Source organism: Paramisgurnus dabryanus, chromosome 14 (genome assembly GCF_030506205.2).
Source record: "Paramisgurnus dabryanus chromosome 14, PD_genome_1.1, whole genome shotgun sequence".
NCBI lineage: Eukaryota > Metazoa > Chordata > Actinopteri > Cypriniformes > Cobitidae > Paramisgurnus > Paramisgurnus dabryanus.
Window position 1 is genome coordinate 21,767,913 of NC_133350.1, and position 16,851 is coordinate 21,784,763.

The 16,851-nt window shown below is 37.0% G+C and overlaps 1 protein-coding gene across 1 annotated transcript in view; it reads right to left on the minus strand.

Annotated features, from left to right (window-relative positions):
• The window catches only part of LOC135719047 (inactive N-acetylated-alpha-linked acidic dipeptidase-like protein 2), a 316,217-nt gene that overhangs the window by 211,412 nt on the left and 87,954 nt on the right, over positions 1–16,851 (minus strand). The window contains exon 2 of the mRNA XM_065241553.1: positions 604–1,102. Coding sequence (XP_065097625.1) covers positions 604–1,102 — 499 coding nt within the window. The remainder of the gene's footprint in view (positions 1–603; positions 1,103–16,851) is intronic.

Sequence of the window (16,851 nt, forward strand, 5' to 3'; positions counted from 1 at the left end):
ATGCCGCAAAGTCTGAATCGCAAGTCGGGCGTTTTTGGTTCGGGGGAAAATCAAGTTATCTTTTTGACGTGAAAATTACATGCTCGCCGTGATCCCTGGCTCCAAAAACAATGTGTTATCACTTGAGGTTTGTCTGCATTTAATTTTAACATCAGTACCTGCTTTCGACTTTAGTCTGCCTGTCAGGGAACACACAGCTGGGCTCATAGCAAGCATGACAGCTTTGTCACTAGTGGGAATATGCTTTACAGAACTTTGGCTGTAGGATTGGTTTTGTAAGAGACATGATGGTCCCAAAGAGCCTGTCTCAAGAAAGACGGTCCCTGCATCTGTTCCTCGCCTTCCTTCACTGACCAGAATGCCCTTGAAGAAACAGTGTCTGTATTCCTTACGTCACATTCGGAATACTGTTATAAGTTTCAGGACTTGATAGCAATGTCGATGGCCTGACCCACCTTCTTTGAAAGTACTCCATAAACTGATCTACTTACCAGCTACACTCTTAAAAGTAAAAACATCCAACCCAAACCCTTTTGTAGCACCTTTAAGAGTGTAATCAGTAGACAAATTAAATAAACTGTTAAATTTAAGTTGCTTTATTACCTCTGCAGTGCTTGTATCTTCTCTGCTGTGATTCCCTGAACAATCTTCTCCAACACATCTGTGTCTGCACTCGGCTCTACCGTCACTTGCTCCTTGCTGAAAGTGTAACGTCCAATGAGCAGTCCCAAAACAAACACACCCAGCCCCGCCAGGAGATATTTGGCCAGACAGGTCCAACTCTGCCTCTGACCCTTGGGTACCGCCCGGCTGAAACGAGTTACGTAATTTGGATCCTCCTGGAGACGCTCAAAGCGTCCGTGAGGAGATACAGAGGGCTGAATTGGCTCCAGATCCGGGTCCATAGCGCCGCCAGAAGAGTTGCTCACAGGTTGATGCTCCACACACTCCAGCTGAAAGCGGTCCAATGCCGGTTCCTCCAGTTCCTTTTCCATGTCCCATTCCAAGTCCAGAGACGGGGCATGCAGCTCCTCACTCTCCAGATCTCGCACACGAAGAGATCCATGGCCGGCACGCACCTTCCTGTATGCCATGTTTATTACTGTCAGACACAAATACAGACAAACGTAATTAGATTTTAGAGACATGAATATGTTATTAGCTTGTTAAATTGATAGTATTATATGAAATTTTACATAAAGTGTAACTAGTTTATTTAACAATATTATGTACTTGTTAAGTACAAGTTGTTCAAAATATTATTCAGTTATTTTAATCTGCTTTCACACAAATTCGTACGTATTTTACACGCTGGCCAGTTTGTGTGAATTTGTACAAAGTGAATCATAAACCCCTAAACCCAACGTCACAGGGCAAAAGGAAATTTGGTTGCATGAATTCAAACGAATTAGCATCTCTAAAAAAATGTACGAATTGTCATGAGATTGTGTTGGTTATTAATCTAATTACATTGTACAGTACTACATTGTAAAGAAAGACCGCCAACCATTTAAACTATTTAAACTACTTTAAATATTAATTTGTTGCTTCAGTAAAATCACGATCATAGACTTCAAATCTAATCTGAGATGACAGAAAAAGTTGTAAGTCTGTGTTTGGCAAGTAAGTAAAATTTCATGTCTTGATTAAATTGAATGCTACATATTTAATAATTTTGTCAATGCATCTGTTAGCAAAGCATTTTTGAAAAACTTGAAAAGCCAAATAGGTCATTATAGGCACTTTAATCTAAAGGGTTAATGAATGTATAATTCAAGTTATACATTTTAGGCAACAAATACTACTAAATATCGACACATGAGATGTCAGTATTTTGTGGCATCACACCGCATTTTAACTCTTTCCCCGCCATTGACGAGTTATCTCGTCAATTAAAAGAAAACGCTTCCCTGCCAATGATGAGTTTTTACGGATTTTCATTTTAGCGCTATTATGCACCAGGTGGCGCTTTTTTTCCAAACATGGAAACTACCACTAAGGCCAAAAACTGTAAAAACTCTATGTATGTTTTGACCATCAAGTCCATCTATCTATCTGTTTATTTCGTAAATTTAACATTCATCAGTCAGGACTGCTATTGTTTTGAGCAGTCTGTCAAGTTGAATATAAGAGATGAAGACAAAAAAAAACATTTTATAAGCAAAACACCCTAGCAGTATCCTAGCAGCAATAAAAGCCTACAACACTATTTTAAAACATGTCTGTGGATTCACAAACAAAAGAGCACAAACGAATAGATGTGTTTGTTGATACAGTATAATTCTATTATGCTGGGATACTGTATGTGTTGAATGTTTATGTGTGGAAAAGTCTGATTAAATAGAGAAGAAAAATCTTAGTCTAATTTATTTAAAATCATTATGGTATGATTTATTGATAAGCAATGCTATTCTTTGTTTATGGCAAATTTACATAAGTCAATCCTATAAATTAAAGTTTCTTGAGAAGTCAACTTGTTCATTTACTCTTAAAATGGATGCGTTAAAACAACACATTTTGTTCTGTTTTATGATTGGAACAGCACACTTTGTGTTGTTTTAATATCTTGTGTGTTGTCTCTTTTATTTATTTGAACACAAAATCAACACATACCCCTATTCACAGACAATGCTTAAGGCTAGTGTAAGACTAAACACATGTTTGAGCTTTCAAAACTGAAAATAACTTTCATGTACAGATATTAAATATGCCAGTACCATTGATTGTCTTAAGATACACACCAGTAACATATTTTACTAAGGCATATTTATAAAAAATGCTTAAACGTCTTATTTTAACGAAGGGCTAGTCCTGGCTAGTCCTGGCTTTAGCTAAGCCTAGTCTTTGAAACCGAGCCATAATGTGTTAAAATAACACATCATTTGTTAAATTGTGTTGAAATTCACCAAATTAAAAATGCCTATGGAAAATTATCTAAATATACCACTTAAAGGTGACATATCATGAAAATCTGACCTTTTCCATGTTTTAGTGATACAATTTGGTCCCCAGTGCCTTAGTAACTTAGTTTTGGTAAACCATTCTCTGCAAGCATGTGGAAAATAGGTCATTGAAATCTGGCTCCCCTTGTGATGTCAGAAGGGGATAATACCGCCCCTTAATCTGCACTACCCAACAACGGCACTGCCATTTAGTGCAGAGATCAGCTCATTTGCATTTAAAAGGACACACACAAAACTGCACATTTATGCTTACACCAACAAAGTGGCAATTTGAACATGCTATAATACATTATCTGTATAGTATTTTGAACTAAAATTTCACATGTACTCTGGGGACACCAAAAATATATTTTACATTTTTATAAAGTCTTGTGAAATGTCCCCTTGTATTCAACATAATTTGTTCAGATTTCTCACACAGTGGCATATAATGTAAATATAATATTATTATAGCAAAGTTTGAGGTACACAAACAAGACTTCCTAGTTTTCCCTATTCTATTTTCTAGTACAGTGTCAAATATATCTTGACTTTTCAAAAAATATATTATTGACATCATGCACTCTTTGGCAAAGCATTAAACTCTGCTGCTACAGGGTTGGTTTTACCAGGGTTATAGTACTTTTCCGATTTCCAGTCTAACTAGCATGTACTCCTTATCCTGAACACAAAGCATTTCACAGACAGGGAACAGTCTCAAGGAGGGATGTTCAAGCTCACATTATGACTGTTACTGCTAAAAGATCATTAAAGGTGATGACTTGGTTGGTTCAGATTCATAAAAGAGAACTGAATGTCTGGGTGTACCATCAAATTTAACTATCCCTTTAACAGACACTGCCATCAAACTCAGAACAGCCCAATCGATAATAGCGCAACTCCAAACTACCCAGAAATTCCAGACCTCACACGAGCCCATCATGCAGTCCAAGTGAGTTCCTCAAATAGGTTTGCTTTTAAAAATTACAGAGAAAAATATCTGTGCCGGCACTAGGCTGAGAGTCTGAGAAACCTTTGATAGTCAGACTTAAAATAGTAATTTAAAGGTAGAGAGAAATCTCTTATGATAGAAGGAAATAACTTGGCAATCACTAAACATTCAACACACGTTCTTTCAAAAATGGCACTGAGGTTTTTACAACACGTATTGTGCATTCACTTTGAGCGTGTTTCGTTCCTCCACCTTTCATATCATTTGCAGGGTAGAATTTTTCTGTTCTCAGTCCTTTATGGGAATAAAAGGATATGAATGATTTTTTTTTTCGCTTTTAAATAGGCACCGCAGAATATGAGAAGAGAAACCCGAGGTGGAAATGATGTGCTTTTGTCTTTGAACATCAATCTTCGGTGGCCCACAAAACTTCCATTATTCCAAGAAGGCGTTCAGAGGAGAAATCCACACGGGAGCTTCATTTCCACTCTGACCCTGGCAATGATATGGGTTGTCAAACTCTCAGGACAGTGCTAACCCTCATCTTCTCATCTCACCTCGGTTCCTTCTAGCCCCTCGTGCTCGGCTCTTCGCTCACAGACTGACAGATGACGCTCGATCATAAGAAACGCGGGTAATTTAACGCCTTTCGACTACCCAACAGGGCCATCAATTAAAGTGGTGGCGAATGCAGCATCTTTGACTTTTCTCTGTGATTAATGTTGCTGGGAAACTGGAAAGATGCTTCTTCATATGCTGCGTTTCCAGCCTGCTAGATCCGATCTGCACCTTCTGATAATGCAATGAAAGAAATTCATAGAAAATCAATTGCGCATGCTATGGCATCGTATATTTGCATGCGCCGTATGCGTTGTTTTAGCACCAAATTCACTAAAGCAATTATGCGTATCGGGCAACAGCACAAACACGGCCAAAACATCTGTGCTGAATGCAGTTCAGATGGTGCAGTTCCTCGTCTTGCAGGCTGAGTATTACAGTAGGATTTGGCAAATTAATTTTGCATACTTTTCACTTCTTACTTTTACAGTAAAAAACAACGAAGCACCAGTTAGGATAAATTGTTTATTTGTGTCCCTGAAATATCACTGTTTAGTGAATTCAACTTAATGGAAGGAAATAAAAAGTTTTATTTATGCTACTGTAGTATCATCTGTTACAGTTTGATTTAAGCAACCAACTGCAGTGATACTCCGTGAACCATGGACAGCAGATAGGAAACGGCTTGTGTTTTTGGATTTATCTTATCAATATTTATGAAAGCCGTCAAGACTGCATTTATGTTTTCCAGGAACAGGTATAGACAGGCTGAGTAGATCATGTCAGCCCCAGTGGTGGAAGGCTCAGGTACCGCTTGGGGCGGGCGAGACATCATGCGGGAAAAAGCAAGAGTAATGGCATCTATCAGGAGATGCTGGAAGTTTCCTGGCCTGAATCCCACAAGAATTGTCCGGCCTAGGCTACACTGCCCTCTCTATAACCCCCCCCCCCCCCCCTTAATATAAAATAGGCACCTACAGTAAATAGCCTACTTTTGTGACCCTGCCTTTGAAAACCAAGCTGAAGTCATTTTTTGTGATTTACTGTTTTCGATATAAAACCATCCTATTAAATGTAAAGAACATTCAGTGAAGATTTAACCTTGATCTCTTATATTGGCCATGATATGTGAAATAAATGATTGAAATCAAATTTTGATCCTCCTCTAATGTTATATTTAGATTATGAGACTTTATAAAGCAGATAGGATCACATATTGCATATTTTATAATACCTGACTGTATTATAACAAGTTTTAAATAAGATTGATCTCAGAATCTTAACTTTTTTATTTACATTTACACATTTGGTGGCCACTTTTATCCAAAGCCACTTACAGTGCATTCAAGCTATACATTCTATCAGTCTGTGTGTTTGTTGCCTGGGATTGAACCCCATAAACTTTTGTACAGCTAACGCAAAACTGCACCGACTGAGCAACACAGAGTTATTTTATTCAAATAAATGCAATGAATGCTGACAAAAGCTGCCAGATGAAAATCCTTTCAAATGTATTGCATTGTTGTGTTAAAGAGATTACAAAAAGTTTTTTTTACCCTATATTTCAATTTAAAGAAAAATAAACAGGGTCTAGTTTTCATAGCGACATGAAATATACAAAAATGGCAACAATAAACTACTCTCATGCGCATGCATAGTGTATCTGCAATTTTTTCGTTGGGTTATTTGGGTTAATTCACAAGTAATACAGTATATATTGTATCATTTCTAACAAAACCAGCCTTTTGTAAAAGTAAGGCGTAAAGAGAAAGCATTATTCTTATTCTTTTGTCCTTGCATGAGGTGAAAAGAAAAATTGAAGAAAAGAATAAGAAAAAAGAAACGACATCTCAGCGTTGTCCCGCTTACCTGTCATCACATTTGACACGACCTTGTCAGTTGCCTTAGTTAGAAAGCATGAAACTAGCTGTCAATCATGCCAGTAGCTGCTTGTGTCACACGGGCCAAAGCAAACACAGGTCCAAAAGAATAAGTTAAGTTTAATAAGAAAATATATTTTCTATCCTCACCCAGCCAGGTACCTACAAAACATTCCCTTTGAAAACAGTTTCACAATGGGAATATCTAGATTACCAGAGTATTTCTTAAACATGTCAAAGTAAGTCTGTATACACTATCTACACTAACATTTATTTTCAATTCTGACAGTTCATATAAGGACAATGATTTTGCAGTGTCACAGATGATGGATTTCTACTCTGAAGGTTCCCAGCATGCTCTCATAGAGCTAGACATCTGCCAAATTTATAAAGACACGTGTTGTCGTTTCCCTACAAAGATATTTCTGTATTCATACAAGGTGAAACACAACATAAGCCCTTGGCAGAAATGGGCCATGCAACAGGAAGCATCTTCATGCCCAAGATACCATAGAGAAGCACTATTTTCATATGACACATGAATAAAGTATGCATCCTCAGGGGTACAAGGCTTCACCCACATTAAATTCTAAAATATACAGCCATTTACCAGAAGGTCAGACAAGAACACAGTGTTTTTTTTTTCAAACCGCATGGCAAACCTAAAGGATTATTAGGAACACATGTTTAATTTCTCATTAATGCAATTATCTAATCAACCAATCACATGGCAGTTGCTTCAATGCATTTAGGGGTGTGGTCCTGGTCAAGACAATCTCCTGAACTCCAAACTGAATGTCAGAATGCACTGTAAAAAATAAATTGTTGGCTCAATGAATTATTTTTTAGTAACTAGTTCCACAGAAATTTTACGTTCACTCAATTTCTGACTCCAAAGTGTTACCTGGATTGATGTTTTTTAGTTGGCCCAATTTTGACTCAAATATAAAAAAGTATGTTTGCTCAACTAGCTTTATAGTTCATTCAACTAAAATGTTTTAATCAGTTGAATCTTTAAAAACTTACAGCAAAGACTCTGTCAATTAAATTTTAAGTATTTACTCAATGTTTTATGTGTTACTTCAATTAATATTTATTATTTGGGAATTTTTAATAAACTTTTTAAAATTATTTATCAAATAATTTATGCTGGTGTTGTTAACAAATAATTAACTTCAGTCACATAAAAACAAAAGCTTTTTATTCACTTATCATACAGACTGAACATACAGAATTAAGTCTTCTCTTAATAGAGGGCATAAAACAGTCCAAAAGCACTCCAAAGTCACTCAGAACATCTGAAGGGCCATTTAGCAGAACTTCTTTCGCCATGTAACCCTGGTCTGCCTCTCTCCACATCATCACCGCTCTGGTTTGATAAACAGAGGAATATAAATACATACATAAATAGATGTTTAATATTATAAAGCTTGACGGTGAAAGACTTTATACCCTAAAATTGCCAAATTTCCCTCAGACATCACACGTAATTGAATTAAACACTATTGGGCGGTTTTCTCGGGCAGGACTTATCACTGACTAAAATACTGACATCTCTTAACATATGAGTGCTATTGTTTTGTCTCAAAATGCACGCCAGTATTGTATTTTATAAGGTTTGTTTGTAAAAATGTCCCAATTATAATTAAGACGGAGTAATAAACCCTGTCCGGTAATCTTAACTAAAATAGCTCCACTTTAACTCGGACACATAACATAACACACCTTTATATAACTTATATCTTTACAAAAACGTTGAGTATTTGCGTCTTTGACAATTAATATAGTCTAAAATTAACATTTATTTACAAACACTTACCTGACGTGAACTTGAGGAAACGGCTGATGACTTGTGTCCTTTTGTAAAACAGTGAGTGATTCCTGCTGTTAGGTGCGGATTAATCTCAGATGAAATGACCTGTGATCCAGATCCTTCCGAGTTAAGACATTTTAAATTAAAAACTCACGCACATACTGTACATACACACGTGCGCGTGAGCGGGTCGGGCGCAAGCGCGCGCGCACGCACACACGGGTACACACACGGGTATATTTAGAAGTTTTATTTAAGATTGTTATGATATTGGGACTATTTCTCCAACCGCTCCTTCAGCTCTGAAGTTCAAATTCGCATGCAGTCCAGTTATAAAGTAAAAGATATGAAACATCACTCAACAGCCATATCAATTAAGTGCAATCCTAAAATATGATTTAAAACATAACCCTTTCATTGTTAAGTATGAGAAATTAAAATGAATTAAATCACGTTTAAACGCCACAGAGATATCTGAGCCAGCAGTCGTTTTCTGATGCGCTTGCCGAGGCGAGGCTGCGCTGGGCGGGGTGTGAGCACTTAAGCTCCGGTGATTTTCTGGAGCTCATATTGAGCTCATATGGAGCTCCGTCCGAAAGTGTCAGAGCACATTTTTAAATAGACGCTATCTTTATTAACCGACCACATATTAAAACTTTAAGCACATACATTCACGCCTGAACAACTCTTACAATTACATTTTGTGACCAAATAACAGTAATATTAGGAGCATTTTGTTGTCAGGAAACATAGCTGTCATAAGTCCACATATTTACCTGATTTGTCTTAATTAGTTCAGTCAACACTAGCCCTTCTGAATGTTGACTGGATTTGAAAATAACCATTCATTTAATGTTTAAACACAGATTTATCTAGACTTAAAATAATGTCTTCTCAACTAGCTCAAACAAAAAAATTGGTTTAACTTATATATTTTTGCCCGTCCAACATTCATTAATTAATTGGATTTTTTACAGTGTGGGAAATAAAGGTGATTTAAGCAATTTTGAGCATGGCATGGTTGTTGGTTCCAGACGGGCCGGTCTGAGTATTTCACAATCTGCTCAGTTACTGGGATTTTGACGCACAACCATTTCTAGGGTTTACAAAGAATGGTGTGAAAAGGGAAAAACATCCAGTATGCGGCTGTCCTGTGGGCGAAAATGCTTCATTGATGCTAGAGGTCAGAGAAGAATGGGCCGACCGATTCAAGCTGATAGAAGAGCAACTTTGACTGAAATAACCACTCGTTACAACCGAGGTATGCAGCAAAGCATTTGTGAAGCCACAACCTTAAGGCGTATGGGCTACAACAGCAGAAAACCCACCGGGTACCACTCATCTCCACTACAAAAAGGAAAAAGAGGCTACAATTTGCACAAGCTCACCAAAATTGGACAGTTGAAGAATGGAAAAATGTTGCCTGGTCTGATGAGTCTCGATATCTGTTGAGACATTCAGATGGTAGAGTCAGATTAGGCGTAAACAGAATAAGAACATGGATCCATCATGCCTTGTTTCCACTGTGCAGGCTGGTGGTGGTGGTGTAATGGTGTGGGGGATGTTTTCTTGTCACACTTTAGGCCCCTTAGTGCCAATTGGGCAGCGTTTAAATGCCACTGCCTACCTAAGCATTGTTTCTGACCATGTCCATCCCTTTATGACCACCATGTACCCATCCTCATTGGCTATTTCCAGCAGCATAATGCACCATGTCACAGAGCTCGAATCATTTCAAATTGGTTTCTTGAAGATGACAATGAGTTCCCTGTACTAAAATGGCCCCCACAGTCACCAGATCTCAACCCAATAGAGCATCTTTGCGATGTGGTGGAATGGGAGCTTCGTCCCCTGGATGTGCATCCTACAAATCTCCATCAACTGCAAGATGCTATTCTATCAATGGGGGCCAACATTTCTAAAGAATGCTTTTAGCATCTTGTTGAATCAATACCATGTAGAATTAAGGCAGTTCTGAAGGTGAAAGGGGGGTCAAACACAGTATTAGGATATTGTTCCTAAAAATCCTTTAGATGAGAATATATATATATATACAGTATATATATATATATATATATATATATATATATATATATATATATATTCCCATAAGATTTAAATTAGGCAAATTATGTATACCGATTTTATTTAAATAGCGCTAACTTTAACCAAGTTTTAAGTAACATGGTGCAATACCAGCACAGGGAGTTCCTGCTTAAGGATGGTTAAAAATGGTTCAGCTTTTTAGTGAATTGGCCCCTGAAGTGAAATTAGATTTTGTTTGTAGTATCGAGGGAGGATTTTTTATAGCACATCCCACAATAAAATAGCACATCAAAACAGCTCCACGTGGTTAAAATGGCACAATATAAGATTAAATTGTTGTTGTGGAATTCACAGTTCCTCATTTATTAACAAGAGGAAACTACCGGTGAAACTTATGCCACCCGGCAGTGAGTCTGTGAATAATGTTTCATTTGTGCATTCAGATCGATACAGGCTGCAGGTGAGACAGATACAGTACCACAGCGATGAAGATAAAGGCAAATCAAAAGACAAATCACTCGTTGCAAAAACACATCAGCCCGAGCATCCGATCAATTACCTACGTCCATTACGTTCAACGTGAAAGAGAGTAAAACAGACAGTGAGTCAGAGGAAACATTCTTTTGAACGACTCTAAAGCAACACCGGGGTTATTGAGTACATCTATCACCCTAAATTGCACGGGGAGATATTGTACCAACTTGCATTGGCTAAAAATGTTGGATAAAAAAAACAAAAGGTATGCAATACAGTGCATGCTATTTAAAATTAAGGCTAGAACTCACACCATTAAAGCTGAAATTAGACTTAACAATTGTTCATAAAAATTCCATGAAATGCAGAAGGCAGAAATAGGTCACTTTTACTGGGGCCATTCACGGCTAATGGCAGGGGCCGAACGACCAGAATTTATTTCAGTTAAAGTTGCAAATCAATTGCATGGTAAACCGGGGTATGAGACATAACGGCCATCTAAAGCCAGGTGATCCACTTTTTTCAGTCCCACAGGTCCTTATTATAAACAGACACTTAAATTGGGAATTTGGCGAGACGCACTTCTGGGCTTAGGTTTTATAAGATATTGCCAACTTCGAGTGTACCTGGAAAACAAGCAGTAAAAAGCCATTGTTTAGCTAATTAGTATCAAGGGGCATAGAAGGACGAGAACTGGATTTAAAACACCTCATCCAGCCAAAGCAAAGAAATGAAGACGCATGTACATGACTTCAAAGAAACAATTTAAACTATTTAGTCTGTGTGTTTATTATTTGGTGATGTGCAATTGCTAAACATAATAATTACTCAAGGCTAAGAAATGTACAAGGTCGACTACAAAACTCTCTGAAAGCCTTTTGCTGTTTGAAGTGCTCAAAGCCTTTGAGTTAACAGCTGCAGGAATGTATAGGCATGTTTTAAACCCTGTTTACAGGGATCTGGGAATTCCTCCAGAATTGATTGTGTTTATATTGTAATGCATTATACTTCAGAACCTTGTACTAATGATTGCATTCTGATACTGTAACGTTATATGCTCATAGATGTGAAAAAAATGTGTATTCATTTGAAAGCTGGTTTTAAAATATTATATTTGTATATGCACTCTTCTGACCAGTTTTATCCAGTTACAAGACAAAGATCATGGGCTATCCCAGCGAATGCATCTGATCGTTATTGTTTACTTATTTAATGTAAAAGATTGAACTTAACACAACAAACAATACATACATCATAAAAAGTTCTAAGGCTCCAGCATTTGTATTTGACCTTTATTGTATTTAGAAAATCTTATATTGAAAGTAATGCTTTGATTTGTCCCAGAGTTATGAAAAGGAAAATCGGGGTTCATACCTGTAAAATTAACACTACGTATGACAAATTCGGAGGGAGGGGGCACAGAGCAGCAGCAGAGTAGCCTCGTAGGCTGCGTAAAGCTCTGATCTTGAATGCGGACGCGACTAAGATGCCGGCGCTACCGGAAGGTAGTTATTTTCGTTAATAAAGTTTTAAATATGGATATTTCTACAACAACACGCGCGGATTACCCTCAGAAGACCTTTGTTTATCATCCTGGAGCCGTTTGGATTTAATTTGTGAAGGACGGACGCACTTTTTTTGGACTTGAAGGTTGTGGACCCCGTAACATTACATTTAATCAACTGAAAGATCTAAAACATTTTCTAAAATATCCGAAAATGTGTTCGTCTAAAAAACTATGGACATATGCAACTTGGACAGCTTGGGGGTGAGTAAATCATGGGTTTAATATCATTTTTGGCCGAACTATCTTTAAGTTAATAACCAATACAGTATAGTTATTATATTGCAACGCTTATAGCTTTAGCACTGTAGAATACAATAACTTTATATTATAATTTTATTTAACGATCCAAAGCTAAGTTACACCAGCTCACATATGGTTATTCAAAACACTCAACTTATAAAGTGAGTTTGTAGCAAAACATGGTTTTAATCCCACTATTTGTTGTGTTTTGATGGTGTGCTAATGTGCACCTGCGTCGTGTTATAGATATGAAAAATAAGTTTTAGGAATGATTTCGATTCGTAAAGCTCATTAAAAAAAATTTGTTTAGGAAGAAAGGCATTTGAAACAAAGTCAAATAAAGTGAAGTGATACATTTAATCAATGAAAAGAGGGATTAAAACTGATGGTTGTCAGTAATTATAATAATTACAAAAGAATTATATAGATAGCCATAATACGTCATTTTGGCAGATGTGAATGTTTATTTCCCTTGACATTCTTACTAAATGGGTCAGTCTGACACACTAAATAATAGACCAATACATTGAAATAATGCAATGCAAAGATGTGAGTAAATAAATGTTACCATTTCCGAGATTTCTCTAAAAAAATACCTACTGACATAGTTTAAAAAAAACTTTATAAAATTTACCTGTGGCTTTAGCTGCAGTGCATTTCTAGATTCTTTTAGGGATAATTTTAATTAGTTTTTGATAAAGATGTATCAAATGTATTTTGTAAATTTATTTGAATTTTTTTTTAGCTTTTCATAACCAGTGTTTTCATTATCACACAAAAAATCTTTACAATAAACTTCCAAGTGTCTGCTTTGAAATGAAACCAAACTTACTGTATGCTTTTAGTGCAAAAGCTTAATGAACTGTATCTAATTTTGGTTTGGGTATGACTTTTTTGGGGTTTTCAAAAGAGGGGGTTGACGTTTAACTTGATTTATACATAGAGGAGAACAAAATGAAAGGGATTTTAATGTCAAATAATATTACATTTTGCGTATTTAACTATTTAAATGCTTGCTTTTATAATAAATACTAATTAAATCAATCTATGATTTTGATAGTTTATCAACCAAAAAATTTAATTTGTAGACAATTGTACACCTCTAATTTAACAAAATTGGTCTCTGAAGTATTTGCAACATTTACAGTAGACCATGCAAAATGTCTAGAAAAAACTTGTAATGTCCAGTTAATGACCTAAATAAATTAAACAAGCGCTACTTGTTTGGTATTTTTAACACATTTATAGTTTTTATGCCAAATACATTTAAATATGTATCAATGATTATCCAAAAATAATTAAACAATAAATAAACTTAACTATGATTTCCGACAAATACTAATGAGAGCAGTTTCATATTGTAAATGATGCAGCCTGTGTAACAAAAAATGAATACAGAATATAATGAAACCTTCACAAAGAAAACACGCGCTTTTGATGTGGGCCGTATGTCTAGCCATCAGAGAGCACAAGCCACCATCCGTTCCAATTTGCAGAGTAAAAGAACTCAAACATGTTTTAGCAAACAATGAAACCGTGACCTCGGGTCCCATTTAATTTGAAGGCTGTATTCTCCGACCAGTCAACCAGCAAGGAACGGCCCGCAGTCACCTCGCGCCGTGATTTAGAGAGTGTTTGATCTTTGCCATTCGTAACAAATCGACACTGCCATATTAAATGCCAATACAGAACACGACAGTGGGCTTCAAATTGAATACATGCGAATCAATGTGAGGAGACACACATTCACCTTAATATTTTCAGCAGCTTCATAAGTTGATATCAACCTATAATCAGGTATCCCTGGGTTGTTCAAAGCTGAGTAATGAAGGTTTCTCTGCCTAATTCTGCATCCAGGGTGTTTATCAAGCAGTTTTGGTTTATTTGTTGATTTGTAAAGCCTACCTAGGTTTGATGTAGAGGCAATTATAATGACAAGCTTAACAATTCTTTCAGCCCAAACAACCCCAATTTGCCAATTCACACTATCCCTATATATAATTTTGTCCTTACATACATATATATATATATATATATATATATATATATATATATATATATATATATATATATATATATATATATATATATAAAGAGAGAGAGAGACAGCCCTGTGCTGCCTCTATCCAGACAGATCAGTCATTAGCTTCCAACACTGTCACACATAGAATGTCACCTTTTGGTGTAAATGAGGTCTTTCCCATCTGCAACACGCTGATGGATGGACACAAGGCCTGTCAAACATCACAGGCAAACATACAGAAATAATGAAGGAGCTTTTGATCCAGCAAGTCCAACCTCTAGGGCTTTTCTTACAATACAAAGATATTATACACCCAGGCAATCATGCACAAAGACAGTAACACACACACACACAGACTTTACAGTACATGACATACAGAGTGTTGACTCAACTGCGATGTGCCGGGCAGGTGTAATTGGCCGTCATCTTGTGCTGCTAACCAGTGACTGGTGTTTCAAGGGGTCGGATGAAGAGATCAGCCGAGCCCATGTGTCATCCAGTCAGCACATACCTGTACAGTACATGTCTTAAAATTCTCTGAGGCTAACCAGAGCAGCGGGGACAGCTTTGCCCATCGCATCACTGCCATCATAATGTCTCACGAAACATTGAGTTTTAAGGCAATGTCATGCACATTTCTAATAGGTTTTGTCTTTTTATATTTTTAAAGGGATAGTTCACTCATAAATGAAATTTTGTCATTTACTCATCCTTGAGTTGTTTTAAACCTGTATTATGTATTTTGTATGATGTTGAACTTAAAATAAGATTAAAAAACAGTCGAGGGCACCCATTGACTTCCATAGTTGGAAAAATAACGTATGGATGTTAAAGGTTTTGTAGAAGATTTTCTTATTCCGGGTGGATCATCGAGACTATTGGTCATCCTAGTTGTCAATCATTCTGGTGATATGTTTACGTAAAGCCGTCGTACATGCTCGTGCATTTTCTTTAAAAAACGTAGAGGGGCGATCTTTTCAAAAATTGGGGAAAATCTTCCGCTATACCTTTAATGTGTGCCGTAAAGAGCATTAATGTGTGAATGAATGTGTGAATTTTTATTTTTGTGTTAACTGTCCCTTTAAAGGTGGGGTGCACAATCTTTGAAAGCCAATGTTGACATTTGAATTCACCTTAACAAACAAACGCCCCTAACCCCCTAGCTAATAGAATCTTGACCTTCTTTTAATAGAACCGCCCCACACATTGCCCTTACTGCTGATTGGCTACCATTATGTTCTGGTACTCAATTCCCTTTTCCGAAGGGTTTTTAAAAAATCGTGCACCCCGCCTTTAAAGGTGCTGTAAGTAAATTCAGCTGTAAGTTTCTTTTTATCAAAGGAATTGTTTACACATTATGAGAAAAAATATGCAGGGCCAATCGCATGACCCTAAGGAAGCCCATTTCCGCCACATAAGAAAAAAAATCATGCTCTGATAAATCATAATTATGAGATAAAAAGTTAAAACTATGACACACTCAAAAAAAAAAAAAAAAAATGCTGGGTGATATTCAACACAGCATTGGCCTCAAATATGGAAAACCCAATCATTGGATTTAATTCGACAATCAAATTTCCCAATCTGTAGAAAAGAATCCAGAATTGTTTAGAGTGCACCAAAGCCGATACAAAGTTTAGCTCCTTAAAAAGCAAACTGTCCCTCTAAAACCTCTATAAAATCCAGAACATGTTAACGTCAGAAAGCAATCCTCTGATTGGCCTAGAAAGGTTGGGCCACACCCCCAAACCTCTTATAAAAACTTGTATTTTATGGATAGAAAGTATCTGATGCCTTTCCCTAAAATTCTCATGAGCTTTGACGTTAATGCAATAAAAGTTGCATCCTTCCCCCCAAAAATGATCATCAAAACTTCTCCTTAAATAGACTGAACAGTTTATTTATATTTTGAGAGGGTACACTTAAATATGTTCAGGGCCATTTGGCAATGTGAGGCGGCTGGCATCTCTGGCCATCTGGTTTTTGGTTCTCCCCCTCCCTCTTCTACTCTGGCCCTGCATTACAGACCCCTGCGTTTCAATCCACTTCAGTGATCCGCTACCTGGCAGCCGTCTCTCTCAGTCCTTGCCAACAGATGGCTCTGCAGCAGGTAATAATGACCCAAGACAAACTCTTAAATTGATTATGCCATCGTTAGGGCATAAATACAAAGCATCGGCCCTGCAGAGTGGAAAGATGGCTGTGAGTCAACAGGCACTCACATGAGAGGCTGATACAGGATGAAGGGTACAGGAGGGGGGATGCAGAATGACCTAAAGCATGCAAGGGGTCCACTGAGTAATCCAGTAAGGGAACAATTAGTAAAAATTCACAAGCAAACTTCAATTGAATATAA